General features: G+C 44.2%; 1 protein-coding gene across 3 annotated transcripts in view; it reads right to left on the bottom strand.

Moving 5' to 3' along the window:
- LOC146822534 (N-acetylneuraminylgalactosylglucosyl-glucoside beta-1,4-N- acetylgalactosaminyltransferase 2-like) overlaps positions 1–25,332 on the bottom strand; it is an 865,225-nt gene that overhangs the window by 41,738 nt on the left and 798,155 nt on the right. For all 3 annotated transcript variants that reach the window (XM_085613655.1, XM_085613654.1, XM_085613656.1), the window contains exon 9: positions 24,895–25,035. In XM_085613655.1, the coding sequence (XP_085469781.1) occupies positions 24,895–25,035 (141 nt within the window). The remainder of the gene's footprint in view (positions 1–24,894; positions 25,036–25,332) is intronic.

Raw genomic sequence — 25,332 nt, 5'->3', positions numbered from 1 at the left:
TAACCCCAACCCCAGAGCTTGAACCACTCCCCTCTTCTTTTACCTGACTAACTGCATGACCCCGTCTATAGGGCGGCCCTGTGGGTCATGCACGTTGAGGTAATTCAGTTTCCGATCTCGTTCGTATTTAGCCACCATTTTGTGTCTTTCCGCCATTTTGTGTTGCCCTCACTCAGGCAGTGCGGGAACGAGGTGTTGTTTTCCCTCATCCTACTGCAACGTGTCAAATAACCTCCTGCCTCTGTTTATAGCTGGTGTCAGGGTATGGCTGACTCCACCAATCCTCGTCTGGTTTGACTGATCCCTGTCTCGACTATCCGTTGGTTCGCACCATTCTTTCCTGACTTTATCTTATCCTCTGGCCTTCGCTATTCTTTACTCGTATTCTCTCATTTCACAACTGTCCTCTAGGCCATACAAATGTGTCCTGCCACCTGCAAGTCGACTTACAAACACTACCACTGATTAACTTGTGGGGAAGGGTGACAAACACTGTTGGGAGAGGGGCTTATTTGAGTTACTCAATATCTTGTTTTCACATTCTTGTTATTGGTTGACCCCGTATGCATTGGGAGTGTTCTTTGTGAATATAAAAGATTGTGCGCCACGAAGTAAAGTGGCAGTCTCCTAAGAACATACCGAGTGTACTTCTGGGACAACTGTACTTAGCTGCAGCTAATAAACCTTATCTTCTATGCCTAACGGAGTGTCCCGTGTCTCTGTACGACAAAGCAGGTGAACTCAGGAGATTAAGGCGTACCCTGCGCCGCCGGGCCCCTAAGGTCTTGGTTCTTCAGCGTCTCAGTCCGTGACACTGGTTAAGACATCACAATGGGAAGAAGGTTCTTATGTGAGATTTCTTAATCTATCCTAGCCTGGCGACCCTCGCTCACCTGTCCTAACCATACAGGAACACGCTCCGCCTTCCATAGCACCAGCTTCTATCAAGCCGGACAGGATGCTAAGGTTGTATCTTTTTTATTAGCAGCTCTTTTTTTATATCAAAAGAAACACACAAGAGAAACAAGCCTGAATGTGGTCTTGCGTTAGACATTGCTGCATAGGTGAAATAGTTACTACAGCAAGGAGGTGTCTTGGTTCACAAAGGTATACGTGGTTGTATATCGAATGCACTTTCACAGAACATCTAGCAGTCAATCTTCCAGAAGCAGGGCACAAACATTAGTTAACAGCCAACTCTACTTCTCTTCAACTGTGTAGATACATTGGGATTTTTTTGTGGAGTATATTAGGCTCCTCTGACATTGCCTTAAATTAACATTTTCTCCTCCCTTCTTTTTTACTTTCTCAGTATGTACCCTCTCAGCTGGAGCCCTGCCCTTGCTTCCTTATGCAACACATTCCTGGGTCATTGGAGAGAACAGAAGAAGAACAAAAGAAGGGGAGGGATGAAGACCAACAAAGTAAGGTAGATTCAGGTGAAGGGCAAGCGATGACCGGCCGAGACCACAGCCCTAGAGAGTCAGATAATTGTTACATACATGTTGTCATCCAGAACACAAAAGTCTATAGTTACCAATGAGTATCTTAAATATAGGCCTGGGCGGAGTTCTTGTAGTTGCACTATGCAGACCTCCGCGAGTTCGATAAGCAGCGGAGTGAGGTAGGTTGCACGGCTTACGCTGATGTTTAGCGCCGGGTGTTTGTCCCGCGTTGTAAAATCAGCATGAATGCCACCACACACAGTGCAAGAGGATGCAGCTTCCTTCTGCTGTTTGAGTAGAACATTGGCAACTTCCTCAACACGAGCGGCAGATTTCTCAGTGTGAGCAGTAGTAACCTGCCAAAACCTCCCGCTTTGAGAAATGTCGCCCGGAGATGGTCTAGCATCGGATTATTCTTGCTCGCTCTCAGCAACTTATTGTTGGCGACCCGCGAGAGAGGAAAAACTCTGCTCTGTGCCTCTACGTGGAGTTTTTCTGAACTCTGCACTCTATGCGGAGTAGGGAAAAATCTTCAAACTCAGTGAGCGGAGTTTACCGCCCAGGGCTACTCAAATAAATAGAAATCAGTGAGATTGTATGTACATTGACATCTTTTTATGAAGTTCTTGTATGTTGAATATAAAGGTTAAATGAGTCCTCTTATGTTAGTGAGACTTGCCAATCATTTCTGATTCCACCTTTGATTATTGCCAAACCAAGCCACATGGAGTGAAAGTCCACTCTCCTTTTACCAAAGACAGAGAGCAGTTTAGATTGCCCTATAGTAAAAGTCCGGACGCATGATCGCTGTATTTGTCTGTGGGTGTGCAAAAACACCTACTCTAACCCACTCTTGCTTTGAGATGTTATTCACCATAAAGATGTCATTTCTCTCGCTCACAAAAGCTTCTCCGAAGGGTTTGATCTCCCAGCAGTCATAGGACATCTGATGCAAAGACCTGCTCTCTTGTTCCAGTGCCCGTGGGATCACTCCATGAACCCTCCTCTTAGAGCTGTTACTAGAGTCCCTGGTGTTCTGTGAGCGACAGATCTCTCTGGGGCAGAAATCCTTGACATGACTGGAGAGATGAAAATACTCACCCATAACTTCTCTTCAGGCGTGTTGAGATGGAGGTGAACCCAAATCGGTAGGCCTATCTTATTGTGTCGTTTGCAATAATGAAGGGTTAGGCGTATTAATTAGTCTATAAAATGCTCCTCCGTGAAGCAGCCAGAGACCACCCACACCGGCCCTGGGCCGAGATAGTTCTAAGGCTTTTCATGCACCCTGGACCCTTCTCCCATAGGGATAATGTGGTATTCTCTTACACTGTCATGTCTACTATGCCTTTAAATGACATTTGTGTATTTCTTAAGCCTTGTGTGTAGATCTAGAATTAGAATGTATTGGGTGCCTGGCTACAGAGTTCTTCAGTGAGCAGTTGCTGCTGGATTGCTTGTAGCTAGGACACTTATCTCTTTACTCTTGAAATAAAGAAGAGTATTATACTTTCATCACCAACGCCTCATGGTACTTCATTACACTGGCGACGATGACCGGGATGTGGAAAGTCCTCATGAAGACACCTCTGTAAGCTGTGGAGACTCTGAAGACACCTCCGTAAGCTGCGGAAAATCTTGGAGAATCATTTTAAATCTTCATATTCTCTTCACTTCTACCTGGTGAGACTTATCTTTTCAAGCGCCCTAACACAATTACAGCTGTGGAAAAGCCCTACGAAGAAATAAGGGACTATGCTGTGTAGTTTTACATTTTAAACAAGACTTACACTACGGACATATTTTTTTTTATTACGATTTCCTGCCAATTCTCCCAGCAGCTTAACATTACTCTGCGCTTACTCAACAATTGAACTTTGGTCAGCGTTTTTCTACACTCGTAGAGATATATTTAAATCATAACTCTTGTGATTTAAAAGACCTTTAAACGCACGCTCACCTTGCGTCTTTTGAATTCTCACGCGCTGAGCTTCTCCTGGAGTTCCTTTACGTCACGTCGCATCAGCGCGTCTACACGTCATCATACTGGTCTCCTTGACAATGCTTAGACGCTTCCTCTCGGACGCAAGCGCCTCTACGTCTGTGCGTGCGATATCCTGGTCTCCTTGACAACGCGTAGGCGCTTCTCCGGCTCCACTGTTCTTACGTCTGTGTGGATAGTGTCATAGCTATGCTACGACGTCATTTTCACCGAGAGCAGCTTCTACGCTGCTACATTTATTTAAAGTTCCTGCTTTCAATTTGCTTGCTGCTTGTAATACGCTGACAAACACAGCAAAATCCTTGTTTGTCACACAGCGCTGACAAACACAGCACTATTTCTTCGCTGACAAACACAGCACTATTGCACTATTGAAACAATTTTCTTTTTCAATCTTTCTAAAACTTTTATTGTTTAAAATCCACTGAAACATCAAGAAAATGTCCAGACCATCGACAAAAACTCTCTCAAATCTTCCTTAAAAGACCATGATTCAACTAGGAAGGGTCGTTCTTCTAATTATTTCTCTTCTACTTCTAGATGGAAGGAAGATACTAAGGTCAAATGTTTTCATTGTGATCTCTATGGTCATCTTGCTAATGACAAATCCAGTCCTGCTCTTTCATCAAAATGTTACAACTGTGGAAAAACTGGTCATATTTCCAAAGCATGTAGAGCTAGGAAGCCTAAATCAAGCAAACGTGTCAAAGACGTGTTTTTTGAAACCGATGACTCTGATGATGATCAAGGGAATCTACATTGCGGGGAGTTTATTGTGTGTTTAACAAGTGTAAGGGGCCTGTAGACTCTGTTCTTGTAAATGACTGTAATATTAGAATGCTCTTTGATTCAGGTGCCAAGATTTCTCTTATACCTAAAGATTTCTTTGATCTAAAATTACTAGGCAAAGTCAAAGTATACAAGCCTGATATCAAACCTTTAGCATATGGAGGTCAACCCATAAAGCTCTTTGGGTATTTCGTTGGTAGTATAGAATATAAACAAAGACTAACTGCCGGGAAAATTTACATATCATGTAGAGGTGACAGCATTATCAGCTGGTTTCGCCAGGCTGACCTAGGTGTCTCATTAGTTCCAGGAACTGACCCCTGTATTGTACGAAGGGACTTGTCACAATCCTCCTCCGCTAAAAATATTAGAAGTGTAGATATGTGTATGGAAGGAGTTACATGCAAGAATGATTTTGATTCAAAGTTACAAACTGAATTCAAGGACGATTTTAATAAAAGGTTAGGTTGTCTTTCCGACTATGTTGATAACATTATTTTGAAACCCGATTCAGTTCCAGTTTCGTGCAAAGTATGGAATGTTCCCCTAGCAATGAAAGATTCCATGCGTTTGGAACTTGAAAAATTAAAACATGATGGTATTATTGATGAGACTGAGGCAAGCCAGTGGTTGGCTCCGGTTGTTCTTGCGCGCAAGGCCTCAGGTGAGGTGCGTTTGTGTGTGGACTTGCGCGCACTTAACCGTTCTGTTGTCGCGGACAAATATCCGCTTCCCAACATCTCTGAAAACACTCGACTTACGTTCTGCCTATCATCAGGTAAAGAAAGATACAGACTCCATGGATCTGACTGCCTTTATTACCGTTTTTGGGACTTTCAAATTCACTCGACTCCCTTTTGGTTTAGTCTCCGCTGCCTCTGCTTTTCAGAGAGTCATGGAAGATGTGTTGAAGGGCATAGAGGGAGTCAAGATCCTACCAGGACGATGTATTGATCCATGGCTCTTCGCAAGCCGAACATGATTCAAGATTGAGGAGTGTTCTAAAACAATTTCGCAACAGAGGTTTGACTCTTCCCGAAAACAAGCTCAAATTCAATCTCAAAGAAATAGATTATCTTGGTCATCATTTAACGTGTGATGGAAATAAACCCAAAGAATGTTTAGTGAGAACCAATCAATCACATAATTTGTAAAGTGCACTACATACCCATGAGGGTTTCAAGGCGCTGGGGGGGTGGGAGCTGCTGCTATTGGTCGAAGAGCCAGGTCTTGAGTTGTCTCCTGAAGGTCAGCAGGTCTTCAGTCTGTCGCAGGTAGAGGGGGAGGGTGTTTCAGGTCCTGGCCGCGCGATGGGAGAAGGATCTGCCTCTGGAAGTAGTTCTCCGGATGCGTGGGACTGTGGCCAGGGCGTGGTCGGCGGAGCTGAGTTTCCTGTTGGGGACGTAGAAGGAGAGTCGACTGTTGAGATAGGCTGGGCCGGTATTATGGAGTGCCTTGTGTGCGTGGATCAGGAGCTTGAAGGAGATTCTTTTGTCGACGGAGATCCAGTGCAGGTTCCTCAGGTGGGGGGTGATGTGGTCGCGGCACGGGACGTCAAGGATCAGGCGTGCAGAGGCATTCTGGATTCTCTGTGGTGTGCTGATGAGCTTGGACGAGGCTCTGGCATAGAGGGCGTTTCCGTAGTTGAGTCTGCTGCTGACTAGGGCCTGGGTGACTGTTTTCCTCGTGTTTCTCGGCATCCATCTGTAGATCTTGCGGAGCATGCGGAGGGTGTTGAAACAGGTGGAGGAGACTGCGTTCACTTGTTTGGTCGAGGATGACTCCCAGGTTGCGTGCATGGTCGGTGGGGTCTGGGGGGGACCCCAGTGACGTGGGCCACCAAGAGTCGTCCCATGCGGAGGGGTTGGACCCGAGGATGAGGATTTCCGTCTTGTCTGTGTTCAGTTTGAGGCGGCTGTCCTCCATCCGGTCTGCGACGGCCTTCATTCCCTGATGGAGGTTGGATTTGGCGGTGAGGGGGTCCTTGGTGAGGGAGAGGATCAGCGGAGTGTCGCCAGCGTAGGAGATTATGTTGAGGTCGTGCTGTCGGGCGATGCGTGCTAGTGGTTCCATGTAGACGTTGAACAGCGTCGGGCTGAGGGAAGATCCTTGAGGGACGCCGCAGATGATCTCGGAGGCATCGGATCGGAACGGGGGGAGGCAGACTCTCTGAGTTCTGCCAGAGAGGAAGGAGGTGGTCCAGTCTAGGGCCTTGTCTCGGATCCCTGCGTCGTGGAGGCGCGTGCGTAGTGTGCGGTGGCAGACGGTGTCGAAGTCAGCGGAGAGGTCCAGGAGGATGAGGGCCGCTGTCTCGCCGTTGTCTAGCAGGATCCTGATGTTGTCTGTGGCGGCGATGAGGGCGGTCTCGGTGCTGTGGTTGCTGCGGAATCCTGAGACGGGTCCAGGATGTTATTGTCTTCGAGGTGACAGGTGAGCTGGGTGTTAACTATCTTTTCGATGACCTTTGCTGGGAACGGAAGCAGGGAGATGGGTCGGAAGTTCTTGAGGTCGCTCGGATCCGCCTTGGGTTTCTTCAGTAGGGCTTTGATCTCTGCGTGCTTCCAGTTCTCAGGGAAGGTGGCAGTCTCGAAGGAGAGGTTGATGATTTTGTGCAGGTGGAGTGCGATGGAATTGCTGGCTTTGTTGAAGATGTGGTGCGGTAGAGGGTCGGATGGGGATCCGGAATGAACCATTGATGAGCTACTGGTTCCTCAATCTCGTGATGAATTTGTAACATTCTTAGGTATGGCAGAGTACTTTAATAAGTTTGTGCCTCATTTCGCCAGCCGCACTCATCTTCTCAGGTCTCTTTTTAAAAAAGGGATAACATTTCTCTGAACTTCTCAGTGTCAATTGGAATTTGATGAAGTCAAAAAGGCTCTTAGGTCAGCACCATCCTTGCAGAGCTTTGACACCTCTGTAGACTCTGTTCTGGTTAGGTCAGCACCATCCTTGCAGAGCTGTGACACCTCTGTAGACTCTGTTCTGGTTACGGATGCAAGCTCTAAAGGCTTAGGAGCTGTCCTAAAACAATTCAAAGCTGGCAAAGAAGAAACTATTTTGTTCCTTTCTAGAGCTCTTGTGCTACCAGAATTGCAATATTCTGTGATAGAAAAAGAAGCTCTTTGCATTTATTGGGCCCTCACGAAGCTCAAGAACTTTTTGTGGGGTTCTTCTTTTCTGTTACATTCTGATCATAAACCTCTTAAGGATCTGTTTGGCAAGAAAGATCTAAATGCCGTTTCCTCCAGGATCTGTAAGTGGATTATCGCACTACAAGATTTTGATTTTCTTGTCAAATATATCCCAGGTGTTGATAATAAAGTTGCTGATTGCCTGTCACGATTAATACCTGTAAGTTCTGATGTTCTTGACTCCGATGACTCTTGGGAGATAGACAGCTTCAAGGTTTGTGAGATTGTTGAAGGCGTTGTGTCGGAAGTAGAAAGGCGCGAATCCATAAAGAATGATAAGATATTACTTGAAGTCTGCAAGTTTGTGTCTGGTGGATGGACAGGTATTAGGTCTCTTTCCGATGATGCAAAATAAATTTGGAATGTAAGACATGAACTCTCTTTGCACAAGGATTTGTTGTGGAGAGGTTCACGTCTGGTTCCACCACTTGCACTCCAGGAGAAGATTGTCCGCCTTGCACATGATGGTCATCAGGGCATATCAAAAGAGTTTGTGTACGCTTCTGGTGGGCAGGCGTAGATATTTTGGTTGAACGGTTGGTCAGAGATTGCTCTGAATGCAGGATGTCTGATAAAGTGTGTAAGACTAGGACTCAGCCAATGATCATTCGTGATTCTCCTACTAGATGTTGGCAGAATGTTACACTTGCTCTCTTAGGACCAATTTATTCCAAATCTGGTCGGTTTTATGTATTAGTACTCATTGACATGTATTCTAGATGGCCTGAGGTCAAGGTCACTCAGGGTATTGAAACCAGAGATGTAATAAGATTTTTAGAGAATGTTTTTTACAGAGAAGGTCTTCCTGAGACCATTTTAACCGACACTGGAGTGCAATTGGTCTCAAAGGAGATGGAAGACTTTCTGTCTAAAAGAGGAATTGTTCACAAAAAATGCTCTCTTTACCACCCAGGATGCAATGGGTTGGTTGAGAGATTCAACCATGTGTTGAAAGAATCTGTTAAATCAGCCAAGGAACAAGGTCGCGACTGGAAGAAGTGGAGAAGTGTGGCTCAATGATTAGAGTGGCAGACCATGATGCAGAGGTCTAGCCCGGGACCAGGGTTCAATTCCCCGCCTCGGCGGGTCTTGGGCTCAAAAATTCCACAGACCTGATAATTCTCGCCTCGGTGCCTATTCCAATCATGGAGTCCCACTCTGCAACTCTGGGCAATAGCTTGCTTAATCTCCACAACGGCCCCCACTATGCTAAGGATGCCTGGCCTCCACCTTGGTGGGTGCCCAGGAGTGGACGTCTCACAGGGAAAGCCAGGATGGGTTCCACAGCGGTATTCGTACAAGCGCCTTGAGACCCTTGCGGGTGAGTAGTGCGCTATACAAGTATCAATTTACATTACATTTACAGAATGCGATTCTAGAGAGAGTTATGGCCTATTGTTTGACCCCTCATTGTACAACTGAGAAAGTTCCCTTTGAGTTATTCAGGGGACATACACCTAATACTCAATTATTTCAAGCCTGGATGAGAGGGTATGGAGCTGAGATTAGTATTCCTGAGGATCCTCAGTGGAAACTTCATCAGAATACTAAGTCTGAAAAGATGAAAGCCATTTTTGATACAAGACATGCTGTTGCTCATACAATTGTTAATGTAGGCGATTGTGTGAGAGTTCGCTCCCCACAAAAAACTGGAGGAAATAAATTCTCTGTTCCACGTAAAGTAGTTAAATTGTATTTCTTAAGCCTTCTGTGTAGATCTAGAATTAGAATGTATTGGGTGCCTGGCTACGAGAGTTCCCTGTGAGCAGTTGCTGCTGGATTGCTCGTGGCTAGGACGCTTATCTCTTTACTCTTGAAATAAAGAAGAGTATTATACTTTCATCACCAAGGTCTCATGGTACTTCATTACAGATAAGGATTCTACTAGTTCTAGAGCTGGCTGCTTTAGTGTTAGCCAGAAGCGAGACACACGTGTAGTGTTCTAGTTATCACCAGGATCCTTATGGCTGCACGAATGCTGTCCCATACTTTATTACATCTCCTCACCTGTGGCAATGGCTTGTCCCTCTCCTCACCTGTGGCAATGACGTGTCCCTCACCCGCACGCCTTCCAATGGTAAGAAGGCGCTCTTTGATTCGCAGGCTCCGCGTGCAGCAAGGACCCTTCCTCCGCGTCATCAAGGCAGAGCTGGTCCTTCCATGGCCATGGCTGCTCAGCGGATGCATCCACGCCGGTGGGTGGACAAGTTGACAGCAAGACTCTGAGGGCTGAAGGATGTCAAACAAGGGGTTCCTCCTGGCCCGTCTGCTGTTTTTGGAAATGGTATTCCCCTGAAGAGCAGACATGACTAGCCTTATATCCAAAATGGTGTCAACCCTTTTCTGTGATGTCATTTCCGGCTCAGAGCACATACAAGGATGCTTTTGTCACAGAAGGATGCATCACCATCCATTCTTTCCCATATTTGCTGTTGCATTCATTGCCCACTCAGTCGCCATTGTGTCTCTTATCTTTGCTCTTTTTTGGCCACATGATCCCTTGAGATTCTTGTTTTCTGAAAGACCTTACACCGGACTCCTTCACAACCTGATCCCGGGTGGTTCTGGTGCTTGCCTATCGACCCTTGCATCATCTACAACCACAATCAAGAATCAGCAATATTGCCAAGTAGGTATTTTCTGCCCATGTTTACCTTTCTTCCCTAATCGAGGCCATCTGAAGGAGACTCTTGCACTGTTTGCGTGTAGACTAAGTGTGGAGCGGCACCATCGCCAGGAGTTGCGCTTTCTTGGGCAATCTATAAGGACACTTGGGAGACCTTTGTTGCTTCCAGTCTTGACATCATCATAAGAATTAGCATTCCTCCTTCACCCTTGTTTGTTTTGGTTTTCTTTATTCAGAGGCTCTGTTGTATTTACATTTCTTGCTGCTTAGCCAGTATGCATGGGTATGTGAATGGAATGATGGAATGCCTGATGACTGTATGGAATGTTGGTGTGCCTGGCTGACTGGAGGTATGACAGTTGGAGAGAGTGGGCTGATCAGCAGAGATGCAGTTCAATTCTTTGTGTCATATTTTTCCATTCTTGCTTTTTCTAATTTTCTGTATTCTTCTTTAGGTTATTCTTTCCAAGGAAAGGGGATGTGTGCTGCGTAAAATTCTTATCTTCTCTTTTGCACTTTATTTCTTTCTATATATCTTCACTCATTTTGCATCCTCACTATCTTTTGTCATTATACATCATTTCTTTACCTAAGATGTATATTTTGAATGCAATGTTTCAACAAGCCTTCTGCATATTGATGCTACTCTCATTTAGGCTTGTGTCTATTATTTTTGTCTTTTGATTTCGTAAAGAAAGAGGATGTGTTGTATTTACATTTCTTGCTGCTTAGCCAGTATGCATGGGTATGTGAATGGAATGATGGAATGCCTGATGACTGTATGGAATGTTGGTCTGCCTGGCTGACTGGAGGTATGACAGTTGGAGAGAGTGGGCTGAGCAGCAGAGATGCAGTTCCTGGTGGGACCTTATATCAACTTGAACTAACTCATCCATTTGTAACTACCATCTTATAATCTACAAATAAACATCTACTTTGATTTACCTCATTGACTACAACCCATCATTGCAACAGGCTCATTTGCACAATACACATCTTGGGGGCATATTATTAAGCACAGTGTTAAAATTATCGCTGCTTTAGCTGCAGAAAGCTGCCGCTATAGCGGCGATAATGGGCTTGATAATATGCCGCAGAGAATTCCAATAGAAGCCCATGTTGACACCAGAACATGGGCTTCTATGGGAATTCTCAAGGGCATATCATCAAGCCCATTATCGCCGGTTTAGCAGCAGTTTTCTGCCACTAAAGCAGCGATAAATTTAATGCCATTTCTTGATAATATGCCCCTTGGTTTGTTGGCCCCTATTTGGCAATGTATCAACAGGTTTGAAGAATTTACCAGGTGAATCTTGAGGCCAGAAAGACACCAAATAATTGTTGATTGGTCCAGGATCATTGTAGCTTCTGGTGTCCTCACCAGGCGGTGTATTTTGGGGACCCTGTTCTATCAAGTTTGGTGATCTTGTCAGTTGTTTTACTGAAGTTGAGAGCCAGTGAATCGTTTGTATTATTAATTTAGGATATACCCAAGTCTTGTTACACCTTATGTAGAGTGTACATTTAAGGTACACATTCTAATTTATTCTTCTTCAGTTAATCACCAGAGATATGTGAAGAGTCATCAATGACCTTTGATCTCACTGGACCAGCTTCAATCTATTAACCAGAGAGATTTGTATCATCAGCATAAGAAGGCCGATTATAATAATGGTTGTCAATCTCAATACCCCGTAAATCTTATGGGGCATGTTTATAATGAAATGGCGCAGTGCAACACGGCAAATAATGTTGCTGCACCGAGCTTCGTCATTTTAAAAACTCAGGGATGTGCTATATTTACAAGAACACAGCACACCCCTGTGCTCTCCCCTGCGTCAGCACTAAAAACGCAGGCACCCTTGCACCGTGATGCAAAGGGGCCTGCGTTGCATGGATCATTATGTTTGTGCAGGATGGCAATCCCTCCTGCACCAAAGCACTCATTAATGGTGTGTTGCTCCTTATATGTTTGCTGCAGAATGCAGCACACATTGAAAGAGCAAAAAACAATGAGAAATAAAAGTATTTCTCCTCGTTGCACCACTCTTACGCCTCCACTGGGGGATGCTGTTTCAGATTTTAAAGATCCTTGTAAATCTGGGGCTGTGTCAAAAAGCAATGGGTGTTGCGGTGGAACACCCACAGCAACACCCACTGCCCTCCCCTTCACCACAGAAAACTGCGTTGAGGGCCATGTTTACAAGGTGACGTTAAGCCACGTGAAGTGGCTTAGCGCCGTCTTGTAAATATGGAGCAGGACATAGCGCTACCGCAGCATCGCAAAAAGTGATGCTCATGTGGCGCTATTTTTGCCTTGTAAATACATGCCTCTATGTGTTTTAATTCTTCTCTAAGAAGCTGTAAAACAACTACAAGACATGGGGGCTTATTTACAAGCCGCTTGCACCATCGGTGCGTCACTTTGTCTGCATTTTTAAAGGGGCGCACTGGCGGTGCAAGGGACTTGTAAATAAGCCCTATAGGAGGGGCAGGAGAAACCCTTGCCTTGTTCCTTACCTTAACGCGAAGAGTCCCTATTGCAGCCCATTCGTCTCACTAGAAGCCTCTGGGCTATGACAGATCTCCACAGAACTGTCCATCAATGCAAACACCCCCGGATCACGTGAGCCGATGGGGAAGGGAGGCCATGACTCCCAGACAGGCTGCGGCTGACCTCATCTGTCTGTAAAGAGTAGAATACATCTGGGATTGTCTCTTGAAAGTCCTACTTCCAGACACCAGGTCCGCATCAAACCATCAATGGCAGTGACATGTCCTTGGGTCTGGGGGCAAACATCTTTCAATCGTTTTCCTTCTGTATCAAGTTAACAAATCGGGCACCGATTCCCTGGCTCAAGCGGGCCTTTATCATTCTTGTGAATAAAGGCCTCTGACGCCGGACCAGCAGTGCCCAAACAGGGCCATGTGCCACAAAAAGTGATTGCAATAAGGATTTAAATATGTTGTGGGCATGCTTTGTATTTCACTAGGTACTGGGGATCTCTTTTCTAGGAGTTTGCTCATGGCGATAGCCATCCGTGTTTCTGCTAGCCAGACATGAAGCATTTCCTTCTGAGCGCAGAGATGTTTGGGAGTTTCAATTTGTGGAAAATCGTCTTTTATAACACATTGCTGTGTGCATTCCTGTTCTGTGTCCACCGTGCTGTGTGCACACCTACTGTGTGCACATCTGTATCCACACCTGCTGTGTGTACACCTGCTGTGTGCACAGCTGCTGTGTGTCCACCGTGCTCTGTGTTACTTTAAGAAAGATTCTAAGCTCACACATCATTACTTTAAGAAAACCTCTAAGCTCACACACCGTTATTTTAAGAAAACCTCTAACCTTGCACATCGTTACTTTAAGAGAGCCTCTAAGCTCGCACATTGTTACTTTAAGAAAGCCTCGAAGCTTGCACATCGTTACTTTAAGAAAGCCTCTAAGCTCGCACATTGTTACTTTAAGAAAGCCTCTAAACTCGCACTTCATTACTTTAAGCAAGCCTCTAAACTCGCACATCGTTACTTTGAGAAAGCTTCTTAGCCCACACACCGTTATTTTAAGAAAACCTCTAACCTTGCACATTGTTACTTTAAGAGAGCCTCTAACCTTGCATATAGTTACTGTAAGAAAGCCTCCAAGCTTGCACATCGTTACTTTAAGAAAGCCTCCAAGCTCGCACATCATTACGTTAAGAAAGCCTCTAAACTCGAACATCGTTACTTTGAGAAAGCCTCTAAGCTCCCACATTGTTACTTTAAGAAAGCCTCTAAGCTCGCACATTCTTACTTTGAGAAAGCCTCTAAACTCGCACATCGTTACTTTGAGAAAGCTTCTTAGCTTACACATCGTTACTTTGAGAAAACCTCTAAGCTCACACACCGTTATTTTAAGAAAACCTCTAACCTTGCACATTGTTACTTTAAGAGAGCCTCTAAGCTCGCATATAGTTACTGTAAGAAAGCCTCCAAGCTTGCACATCGTTACTTTAAGAAAGCCTCTAAGCTCGCACTTCATTACTTTAAGAAAGCCTCTAAACTCGCACATCGTTACTTTCAGAAAGCTTCTTAGCTCACACATCGTTACTTTAAGAAAACCTCTAAGCTCAGGCACCGTTATTTTAAGAAAACCTCTAACCTTGCACATTGTTACTTTAAGAAAGCCTCCAAGCTCGCACATCATTACGTTAAGAAAGCCTCTAAGCTCGCACATTCTTACTTTGAGAAAGCCTCTAAACTCTTACATCGTTACTTTGAGAAAGCTTCTTAGCTTACATATCGTTACTTTAAGAAAACCTCTAAGCTCACACACCGTTATTTTAAGAAAACCTCTAACCTTGCACATTGTTACTTTAAGAAAGCCTCCAAGCTCGCACATCGTTACTTTACTTTAAGAAAGCCTCTAAGCTCACACGTTGTTTCTTTAATAAAGCCTCTAAACTTGCATGTTGTTACTTTAAGAAAGCCTCTAAGCTAGCACATTATTACTTTAACAAAGCCTCCAAGCTCGCACATTGTTACTTTAAGAAAGCCTCCAAGCTTGCACATCGTTACTTTAAGAAAGCCTCTAAGCTTGCCCATTATTACTTTAACAAAGCCTCCAAGCTCGCACATCGTTACTTTAAGAAAGCCTCCAAGTTTGCACATTGTTGCTTTAAGAAAGCCTCTAAGCTCGCACATTGTTACTTTAAGAAAGCCTCCAAGCTTGCACATAGTTACTTTAAGAAAGCCTCTAAGCTTGCACATTGTTACTTTAAGAAAGCCTCCAAGCTTGCACATCGTTACTTGAAGAAAGCCTCTAAGCTCGCACATCGTTACTTTAAGAAAGCCTCTAAGCTCGCACATCGTTACTTTAAGAAAACCTCTAAGCTCGCACACCGTTACTTTAAGAAAGCCTCTAAGCTTGCACATCGTTACTTTAAGAGAGCCTCTAAGCTCGCACATTGTTACTTTAAGAAAGCCTCGAAGCTTGCACATCGTTACTTTAAGATAGCCTCTAAGCTCGCACTTCGTTACTTTAAGAAAGCCTCTAAACTTGCAAATCCTTACTTTAAGCAAGCCTCTAAACTCGCACATCGTTACTTTGAGAAAGCTTCTTAGCCCACACACCGTTATTTTAAGAAAACCTCTAACCTTGCACATTGTTACTTTAAGAGAGCCTCTAACCTTGCATATAGTTACTGTAAGAAAGCCTCCAAGCTTGCACATCGTTACTTTAAGAAAGCCTCCAAGCTCGCACATCATTACGTTAAGAAAGCCTCTAAACTCGAACATCGTTACTTTGAGAAAGCCTCTAAGCTCCCACATTGTTACTTTAAGAAAGCCTCTAAGCTCGCACATTCTTACTTTGAGAAAGCCTCTAAACTCGCACATCGTTACTTTGAGAAAGCTTCTTAGCTTACACATCGTTACTTTGAGAAAACCTCTAAGCTCACACACCGTTATTTTAAGAAAACCTCTAACCTTGCACATTGTTACTTTAAGAGAGCCTCTAAGCTCGCATATAGTTACTGTAAGAAAGCCTCCAAGCTTGCACATCGTTACTTTAAGAAAGCCTCTAAGCTCGCACTTCATTACTTTAAGAAAGCCTCTAAACTCGCACATCGTTACTTTCAGAAAGCTTCTTAGCTCACACATCGTTACTTTAAGAAAACCTCTAAGCTCAGGCACCGTTATTTTAAGAAAACCTCTAACCTTGCACATTGTTACTTTAAGAAAGCCTCCAAGCTCGCACATCATTACGTTAAGAAAGCCTCTAAGCTCGCACATTCTTACTTTGAGAAAGCCTCTAAACTCTTACATCGTTACTTTGAGAAAGCTTCTTAGCTTACATATCGTTACTTTAAGAAAACCTCTAAGCTCACACACCGTTATTTTAAGAAAACCTCTAACCTTGCACATTGTTACTTTAAGAAAGCCTCCAAGCTCGCACATCGTTACTTTACTTTAAGAAAGCCTCTAAGCTCACACGTTGTTTCTTTAATAAAGCCTCTAAACTTGCATGTTGTTACTTTAAGAAAGCCTCTAAGCTAGCACATTATTACTTTAACAAAGCCTCCAAGCTCGCACATTGTTACTTTAAGAAAGCCTCCAAGCTTGCACATCGTTACTTTAAGAAAGCCTCTAAGCTTGCCCATTATTACTTTAACAAAGCCTCCAAGCTCGCACATCGTTACTTTAAGAAAGCCTCCAAGTTTGCACATTGTTGCTTTAAGAAAGCCTCTAAGCTCGCACATTGTTACTTTAAGAAAGCCTCCAAGCTTGCACATAGTTACTTTAAGAAAGCCTCTAAGCTTGCACATTGTTACTTTAAGAAAGCCTCCAAGCTTGCACATCGTTACTTGAAGAAAGCCTCTAAGCTCGCACATCGTTACTTTAAGAAAGCCTCTAAGCTCGCACATCGTTACTTTAAGAAAACCTCTAAGCTCGCACACCGTTACTTTAAGAAAGCCTCTAAGCTTGCACATCGTTACTTTAAGAGAGCCTCTAAGCTCGCACATTGTTACTTTAAGAAAGCCTCGAAGCTTGCACATCGTTACTTTAAGATAGCCTCTAAGCTCGCACTTCGTTACTTTAAGAAAGCCTCTAAACTTGCAAATCCTTACTTTGAGAAAGCTTCTTAGTTCACACATCGTTACTTTAAGAAAACCTCTAAGCTCGCACACCGTTACTTTAAGAAAACCTCTAAGCTCGCACACCGTTACTTTAAGAAAACCTCTAAGCTTGCATACAGTTACTTTAAGAAAGCCTCCAAGCTTGCACATCTTACTTTAAGAATGCCTCTAAACTCGCACATCGTTACTTTGAGAAAGCTTCTTAGCTCACACATCGTTACTTTAAGAAAACCTCTAAGCTCACACACCGTTATTTTAAGAAAACCTCTAACCTTGCACATTGTTACTTTAAGAGAGCCTCTAAGCTCACACACCGTTATTTTAAGAAAACCTCTAACCTTGCACATTGTTACTTTAAGAAAGCCTCCAAGCTCGCACATCATTACGTTAAGAAAGCCTCTAAACTCGAACATCGTTACTTTGAGAAAGCCTCTAAGCTCCCACATTGTTACTTTAAGAAAGCCTCTAAGCTCGCACATTCTTACTTTGAGAAAGCCTCTAAACTCGAACATCGTTACTTTGAGAAAGCCTCTAAGCTCCCACATTGTTACTTTAAGAAAGCCTCTAAGCTCGCACATTCTTACTTTGAGAAAGCCTCTAAACTCGCACATCGTTACTTTGAGAAAGCTTCTTAGCTTACACATCGTTACTTTAAGAAAACCTCTAAGCTCACACACCGTTATTTTAAGAAAACCTCTAACCTTGCACATTGTTACTTTAAGAAAGCCTCCAAGCTCGCACATCGTTACTTTACTTTAAGAAAGCCTCTAAGCTCACACGTAGTTTCTTTAATAAAGGCTCTAAACTTGCATGTTGTTACTTTAAGAAAGCCTCTAAGCTAGCACATTATTACTTTAACAAAGCCTCCAAGCTCGCACATTGTTACTTTAAGAAAGCCTCCAAGCTTGCACATCGTTACTTTAAGAAAGCCTCTAAGCTTGCCCATTATTACTTTAACAAAGCCTCCAAGCTCGCACATCGTTACTTTAAGAAAGCCTCCAAGTTTGCACATTGTTACTTTAAGAAAGCCTCTAAGCTCGCACATTGTTACTTTAAGAAAGCCTCCAAGCTTGCACATAGTTACTTTAAGAAAGCCTCTAAGCTTGCACATTGTTACTTTAAGAAAGCCTCCAAGCTTGCACATCGTTACTTGAAGAAAGCCTCTAAGCTCGCACATCGTTACTTTAAGAAAGCCTCTAAGCTCGCACATCGTTACTTTAAGAAAACCTCTAAGCTCGCACACCGTTACTTTAAGAAAGCCTCTAAGCTTGCACATCGTTACTTTAAGAGAGCCTCTAAGCTCGCACATGGTTACTTTAAGAAAGCCTCGAAGCTTGCACATCGTTACTTTAAGATAGCCTCTAAGCTCGCACTTCGTCACTTTAAGAAAGCCTCTAAACTTGCAAATCCTTATTTTGAGAAAGCTTCTTAGTTCACACATCGTTACTTTAAGAAAACCTCTAAGCTCGCACACCGTTACTTTTCAGAAAACCTCTAAGCTCGCACACCGTTACTTTAAGAAAACCTCTAAGCTTGCACATTGTTACTTTAAGAGAGCCTCTAAGCTTGCATACAGTTACTTTAAGAAAGCCTCCCAGCTTGCACATCTTACTTTAAGAATGCCTCTAAGCTCGCACATCGTTACTTTAAGAAAGCCTCCAAGCTCGCACATCGTTACTTTAAGAAAGCCTCTAAACTCGCACATCGTTACTTTGAGAAAGCCTCTAAGCTGCCACATTGTTACTGTAAGAAAGCCTCTAAGCTCGCACATCGTTACTTTGAGAAAGCCTCTAAGCTTGCACATCGTTACTTTGAGAAAGCTTCTTAGCTCACACATTGTTACTTTAAGAAAGCCTCTAAGCTCGCACATCGTTACCTTAAGGAAGCCTCTAAGCTCGCACATCATTACTTTCAGAAAGCCTCTAAGCTTGCACATTGTTACTTTGAAAAAGCTTCTTAGTTCGCACATTGTTACTTTAAGAAAGCCTCTAAGCTCGCACATCGTTACCTTAAGGAAGCCTCTAAGCTCGCACATCATTACTTTCAGAAAGCCTCTAAGCTTGCACATTGTTACTTTGAGAAAGCCTTTAAGTTCACACATTATTACTTTAAGAAAGCCTCCAAGCTCGCACATCATTACTTTAAGAAAGCCTCTAAGCTCACACATTGTTACTTTGAGAAAGCTTCTTAGCTCGCACATTGTTACTTTAGGAAAACCTCTAAGCTCGCACAGCGTTACTTTAAGAAAGCCTCTAAGCTTGCACATTGTAACTTTAAAAAAGCCTCTAAGCTCGCACATTGTTACTTTAAGAAAGCCTCTAAGCATGCACATTGTAACTTTAAAAAAGCTTCTCAGTTCGCACATTGTTACTTTAAGAAAGCCTCTAAGCTCGCACATCGTTACCTTAAGGAAGCCTCTAAGCTCGCACATCATTACTTTCAGAAAGCCTCTAAGCTTGCACATTGTTACTTTGAGAAAGCCTTTAAGTTCACACATTATTACTTTAAGAAAGCCTCCAAGCTCGCACATCATTACTTTAAGAAAGCCTCTAAGCTCGCACAGCGTTACTTTAAGAAAACCTCTAAGCTTGCACATTGTTACTTTAAAAAAGCCTCTAAGCTTGCACATTGTTACTTTAAGAAAGCCTCTAAGCATTGCATATCATTACTTTAAGAAAGCTTCAAAACTCGCCCATCATTACTTTCACAAAGCCTCTAAGCTTGCACATTGTTACTTTAAGAAAGCCTTAAGCTTGCACATTGTTACTTAAAGAAAGCCTCAAAGCTTGTATGTTGTTACTTTGTGAACAAAGAATGCTGTACACCCAACCACATGTTTTCATGTCCACAAAGTGAAACAAATGAAGGTCAGGGGTGGTTACTGGAAAACACTGATCCTTCATTTTAGGACTGGCTCAGGCATCGAAGCAGCAAACAGTAAAGCTATAAAGCTGAACTTAAAAGTGATTTTGCCGGTAAAGTAAATATTGAAAAACCCAATCTAGGCCTCAGTTTCAAGTCTAGCTCCATCTGCAGTCTAATATATTTTTTAAAGAAAACATAAAAATGCCATGGTCTTCACACTGCTCAGCACAGCCTTGTAAAACATGAAAGTCCATGGTTGAGTCATTGCCCACTCTTGCTTATACTTCTTTGTAGTTCTTTAAACTTCTTTGTGATGTATTGTTGACAAGTAATCATGCAACAGACAGCTAAAGCTGTCTGTGGCAAGACCTAAAGATGATTCTAGGGTGCCAAGTAAAAAGTTTGGTGTCAGTTAACTGAGTCACCGAGGCTCTGTGGCATGGGTTACTTGGTGTACATATACTTCAAAGGGAGATAAGTAACGGCTTTTACTGGTCTCCAAATCTAGGGCTCAAATGGCGAGTCACTTGTGCTGGAGAGGGACCAACCCCTGCAGTGGATCTCAGAGAAACGCCAAACCATAGAGGCATCTGTTACTGGGTAGCAGGGAACAATTGAACTTAGACATCTGCTAATTTCCACTTGAAAATGAGGGACTGGGATTAAGGCTCAGGGCCTAGCTGTGCTTTGAAAAGATGGCAAGCTCAGATCCTAACCACCTCCTACCTATAGTGGTTATGGTAGAGGGGCAACATAGAGATTACAACGAGTGGGGCTCAGCCAGGATCCTGGATGCATCCCGCAAGAGATAGACCTAAAGGAACCCAGTCTGAGATCTGCATGTGCGAATGAAGATAGCTAACCATGGCTTTGCCTTGGACACCCGCCTACCACAGCCTGGAGAGTGGAATATCATGAGACACAGCGATGAAGATTGCAGAGGAGTCTACTAGGACAAGAGCAGCTGACCCTCCATGGTCTAATGTTATGTGCAGCTCATGACGCATAGTAACCGGGGAAATTTTAGGACCCCAAAGTGGCTAGAACCAAGTTGTGCACCATCGAAAAGCGAGTTATCGTTCATAAAGTTTGACAGTTTCTTGCTTACTTCCTTTCTGATCTATTTTCGGTACATAGTGCAGCAAGAAAAGAGGAAACTGCTTGCTTGGGCACTTATTACAGGTAATCCGTTTTACTACGATATGGACAGTAACCCTTATTATTGCACATATTCAGCTTTGGCATACCTGCGTGCAGCTCGCTGTTATTCTGCCGCATTTGCATATTTTAAATCCCTGTTCTTGTCGCCTCAGTTATTTTATGTTGGATTTTTCCCCTGTTTTTAAATACGGCTGGCCCGCTTACCTGCACGCTGTCATCTCACCCGCACAGTAATTTGGAATTCACCGCATTTCGCGGGTCCCTCGCCCCTGTCTTGTTGGCGGCCATATTGAGTGAGGGGTGAGCCACACTGCGGTCTAGTCCTCATTCAGGAGGCTCGACCAGCATAAAGGGCAGGCTAAGCAGAGGTGAGCTTACATTCAGCTTTGGCATACCTGCGTGCAGCGCGCTGTTATTCTGCCGCTTTTGCATATTTTAAATCCCTGTTCTTGTCGCCTCAGTTATTTTATGTTGGATTTTTCCCCTGTTTTTAAATACGGCTGGCCCGCTTACCTGCACGCTGTCATCTCACCCGCACAGTAATTTGGAATTCACCGCATTTCGCGGGTCCCTCGCCCCTGTCTTGTTGGCGGCCATATTGAGTGAGGGGTGAGCCACACTGCGGTCTAGTCCTCATTCAGGAGGCTCGACCAGCATAAATGGCAGCCACGCCTTCGCGCAGCGTCATCGCGCAGCGTGATCGCCGGACTTCCGCCGGAGTTACGCCTGAGTTCAGCCCGTCTGCGCCCGTCCGCGCTGAGGACGTGCTGCAGGGCGGGCTGGACTCGGCTGACTCCTTCTCACAACTCCATGAGTTACCTAGGCGTTACTCTCCGGCGGAACTCATGGCCCTTAGACCCCCAGTTCTACAATGTTTTCATCGCCTTCCACCTGATGAGTGCCTGTATTCTCAGCGATGTGTCTCATGTAAGGCTTCTTTTGGTTACGCTGTCCCAAGCTTTATTAGATCTCACTCACGCACGGGATGTCTCCCTGCTTCGTCACATAAAACTGGCTTTTTAATTAATGCGCGATCGCTGATTAAGCATAATGTCGCTTTCCATGATTTCGTCGACGAAAGACAGCCAGATTGGGTCTTTATTACGGAGACGTGGGCTTCGAATACCTCCGGTCACGATCTTCTTTTGGCCATCCCTGATGGCTATTCTCTTCATAGGCAGGATAGACTCTTGCGCAGAGGCGGAGGAATTGCTGTTCTTGTTAAATCCTCCCTCTCTTGCTCTATTAAATCTCTGTCTTTGCCTGGAGATAGTTTTGAGGCACTTTATTTTTGTATCCTGTGTGCTCCATCTGTTTCTTTTACTGGAATACTTATCTACAGACCTCCTGGCCCTAGGGCGAGTTTTCCTTCTGACCTTCTTAGAATCCTGGAACCCTATATCGGAAAACCCTTTCTTTCCATCTTGGGTGACTTTAATTTTCATCTCAATGATGTCAATTCTAAGGATACCCTAACTTTAACTGAGTCACTCGGTGCCTGTGACCTTGTTCAGCTGGTGAGCAGCCCTACACATAAGGCTGGTCAAATCCTTGACGGGGTTTTCTCCAGTGATTCCAGGTTATCTACGGACTTACCTTTGCCGTTAGTTTGGACTGATCATTTTGCAATACCTCTTGAATTTGCCCTCCCTGCCCAGCCTCTAATTAATCAGACTGTTACTTCACATACCCTTAGGAGAAATTACAGAAACATTACTGATGATACTATTGCTCCCTATATCCAACTCTCTGAATCTTTCTCCTCGAAAACCGCGAATGACGCAGCACATGAACTTATGTATTCCATTTCCAGTGCTGTGGAAGAACTTGCCCCCGCCTCCTTGCGATATGTAGCTCGTCAGAAACCTACTGCTCCCTGGTTTTCCGAACATCTTAGACTCTTAAGGCAGGGCTGCAGAAGTAGTGAAAGAAGATGGAGGAAGTCCTGGGATCCGGAAGACCGAGCAGCTCACAAGTCCGCTTTGCGGGACTATAAACAGAGAGTCATAGTGGAAAAGCAAGAGTATTTTTCCAATCTTACCGGTTCCCTAACGTCATCTAGGGAGCTTTTTAAAATTGCTGATTCCCTATGCTCTCTCCAACTTCCTGATCCTGTAGTGAGCTCCCAGGATCTCTGCGATAACATCTCGGACTTCTTCCACAACAAAATCCTGGACATTCATCTAGCTCTTGAAGCCCAATGCAAGTCCTTGGATAAGGATACTCCTGCTGCTGTAGCCAAGTTAGATGCGCTGGGCAAAGAGCCTCTCAAGCTACTGAGGGAATTTCCTTTATTATCTCTGGAAGGATTGAGCCTCCTACTAGATAAGATTAAATCCTCTTCTCCTATGGATCCTATACCCTTAAAAACCTTGAAGGAGTGTAGAAACAGCATTCTTCCACCTATGCACTTGGATCCTTGCTTACTCGTTATTGCCCGTCCAGAACTCTTCGGTCTGCTGGTTTGTTTCAATTGGTAGTCCCACGCACGAGATTAGCCAGATGGGGAGCAAGAGCTTTTTCCGTGGTTGCCCCTAAGCTTTGGAATTCTCTTCCAATTGAGATTAAAACTCTTCCCTCTTTGGATTTGTTTAAAAAGGCCCTTAAAACCTGGTACTTTACCAAAGCATATTAATAAAAGTTCGCTGTTCCGAGTGACGAGCTGGATTATTTGGATTATTTGATTTAGGCGCCTTGACGCCCATTGGGCTAAGTTTTGCGCACTATAAGACTTAAATCATCAATCATCATCATCATATCACAATTAGGGGTTTGGGGGCTAAAGCTGCACTCCACAGTTTTCACCTGATAAACTTCAGCAGATCAAACCTGACAAAAGTTAGTGGGTGAAAAAACCTGATAATGTATAAGACATGTGGATTGTGGTGCCTTTAGCACTAAAATCTCCACGTTATTCCTTTTTGGGGGGATTAACAAATCATTTTCAATCGTTTTTTTTTTTTTCTGTCCTGATAAGTATCAGCGTAAAAACACCGGGTCACTTGCATGGAGGGTCACAGTGTAGTGGAAGCTGAGCTGTGTGTGCCTACTGAGTGTTCTTGCTGAGTGTGCTTGCTGTGCTGTGCCTGCTTAGTGAGTGAGCCAAGTGTGAGCCCTCTGAGTTCAAAAAGCAACACTTTTGCATTGCATTCTGGGATATTGCATCACACTTGATAGCCCCGATCCATCCGGTAACCGAGGAGCTCTTTTTGAGGCCAACCTGTGTGCCTTTCATCGCATTGAGATTCTTGTGCTCAGACATATCTTCTGCTGATTCTTTGGTACAATCACATAAAGGGATGTAGATGTTCAAGAGTACTGCTGATTCTAGTTCTCTGTGTCAAACCTCCATCCCTGCTTCTCTCCATTCCTCACCCCCCCCCCACTCTAGGATCCGGGAGGCGATCCTGTGCACCTATCATCACATTGAGTCAGATTCTGGTGCTCAGAGAGATGTTCTGCTCATTCTTTGGTGCAATCACATAAAGGGGTGTAGATGATCAAGAGTCTTGCTGATTCTAGCTCTCTGTGTCAAACCTCCATCCCTGCTTCTCTCCATCTCTCACCCACTCCCTACTGTAGGATCTGAGAGGCGATCCTGTGCACCTATCATCACATTGAGTCAGATTCTTGTGCTCATAAAGATTGTCTGCTCATTCTTTGGTGCAATCACATAAAGGGATGTAGATGTTCGGGAGTCCTGCTGATTCTAGTTCTTTGTGTCAAACCTCAATCCCTGCTTCTCTCCATCCCTCACCCACCATCTATCCTAGGATCCAGGAGGTAACCCTGTGTGCCTATCATCACATTGAGTTAGATTCTTATGCTCAGAGAGATCTTCTGTTCATTCTTTGGTGCAGGGGGATGTAGATGTTGAAGAGTGCTGCTGATTCTAGTTCTCTGTGTCAGACCTCCTTTCCTACTTCTCTCCATCCCTCATCGACCCCCTACCATAGGATCCAGGTGGCGATCCTGTGCGCCTATCGTCGTATTGAGTCAGATTCTTGTGCTCAGAGAGATCGTCTGCTCATTCTTTGGTGCAATCACATAAATGGATATAGATGTTCAAGAATACTGCTGATTCTAGTTCACTGTGTCAAACCTCCACCCATGCTTCTCTCCATCCCTCACACACCCTCTACTGTAGGATCCGGGAGGTGCCCTCCCTCTACATTCATAGCCCTGCAACTCTTACCAGATCCAGGTTTGTCGCCTCCAGAACATCGACCAGCTTCTCAAGCTTCGTCTTTTCATTAAATATAAAGTCGTCATCCACCCAAAGGAAATATTTTGTTGTAACTTGAGACACTGCAAGATTCCTCCCGGCAAACCAACCCTGAAAAGACAAGATGGAAGCTTTAAATGTGCAACTTTAGGATTCAACCTGAATACCAGAACTTCTTGCAGGAGTAAGAGACAGCATGTCAGTCTCAAATAGTGCAAATCACACCCTGGAGCAGAAATGCAAGCAAAATCAATGTCCTGTTGGAAAGGATTAGCTTACCCACCCGAGATGTACGAGACAAGAAGCAGAAAAGCAATTGCAGAAACACAGTTGGATCCCAGAAAGCCCAACAGCTTCTGATTGGTCCCCAAAACCCCCACCAAGAGAATTGAGACCCTTAACCCTGCA

Source organism: Triturus cristatus, chromosome 6 (genome assembly GCF_964204655.1).
Source record: "Triturus cristatus chromosome 6, aTriCri1.1, whole genome shotgun sequence".
Classification (NCBI taxonomy): domain Eukaryota; kingdom Metazoa; phylum Chordata; class Amphibia; order Caudata; family Salamandridae; genus Triturus; species Triturus cristatus.
Note: the sequence above shows the minus strand (reverse complement) of the source record. Positions and strands in the feature narration are given on the sequence as shown.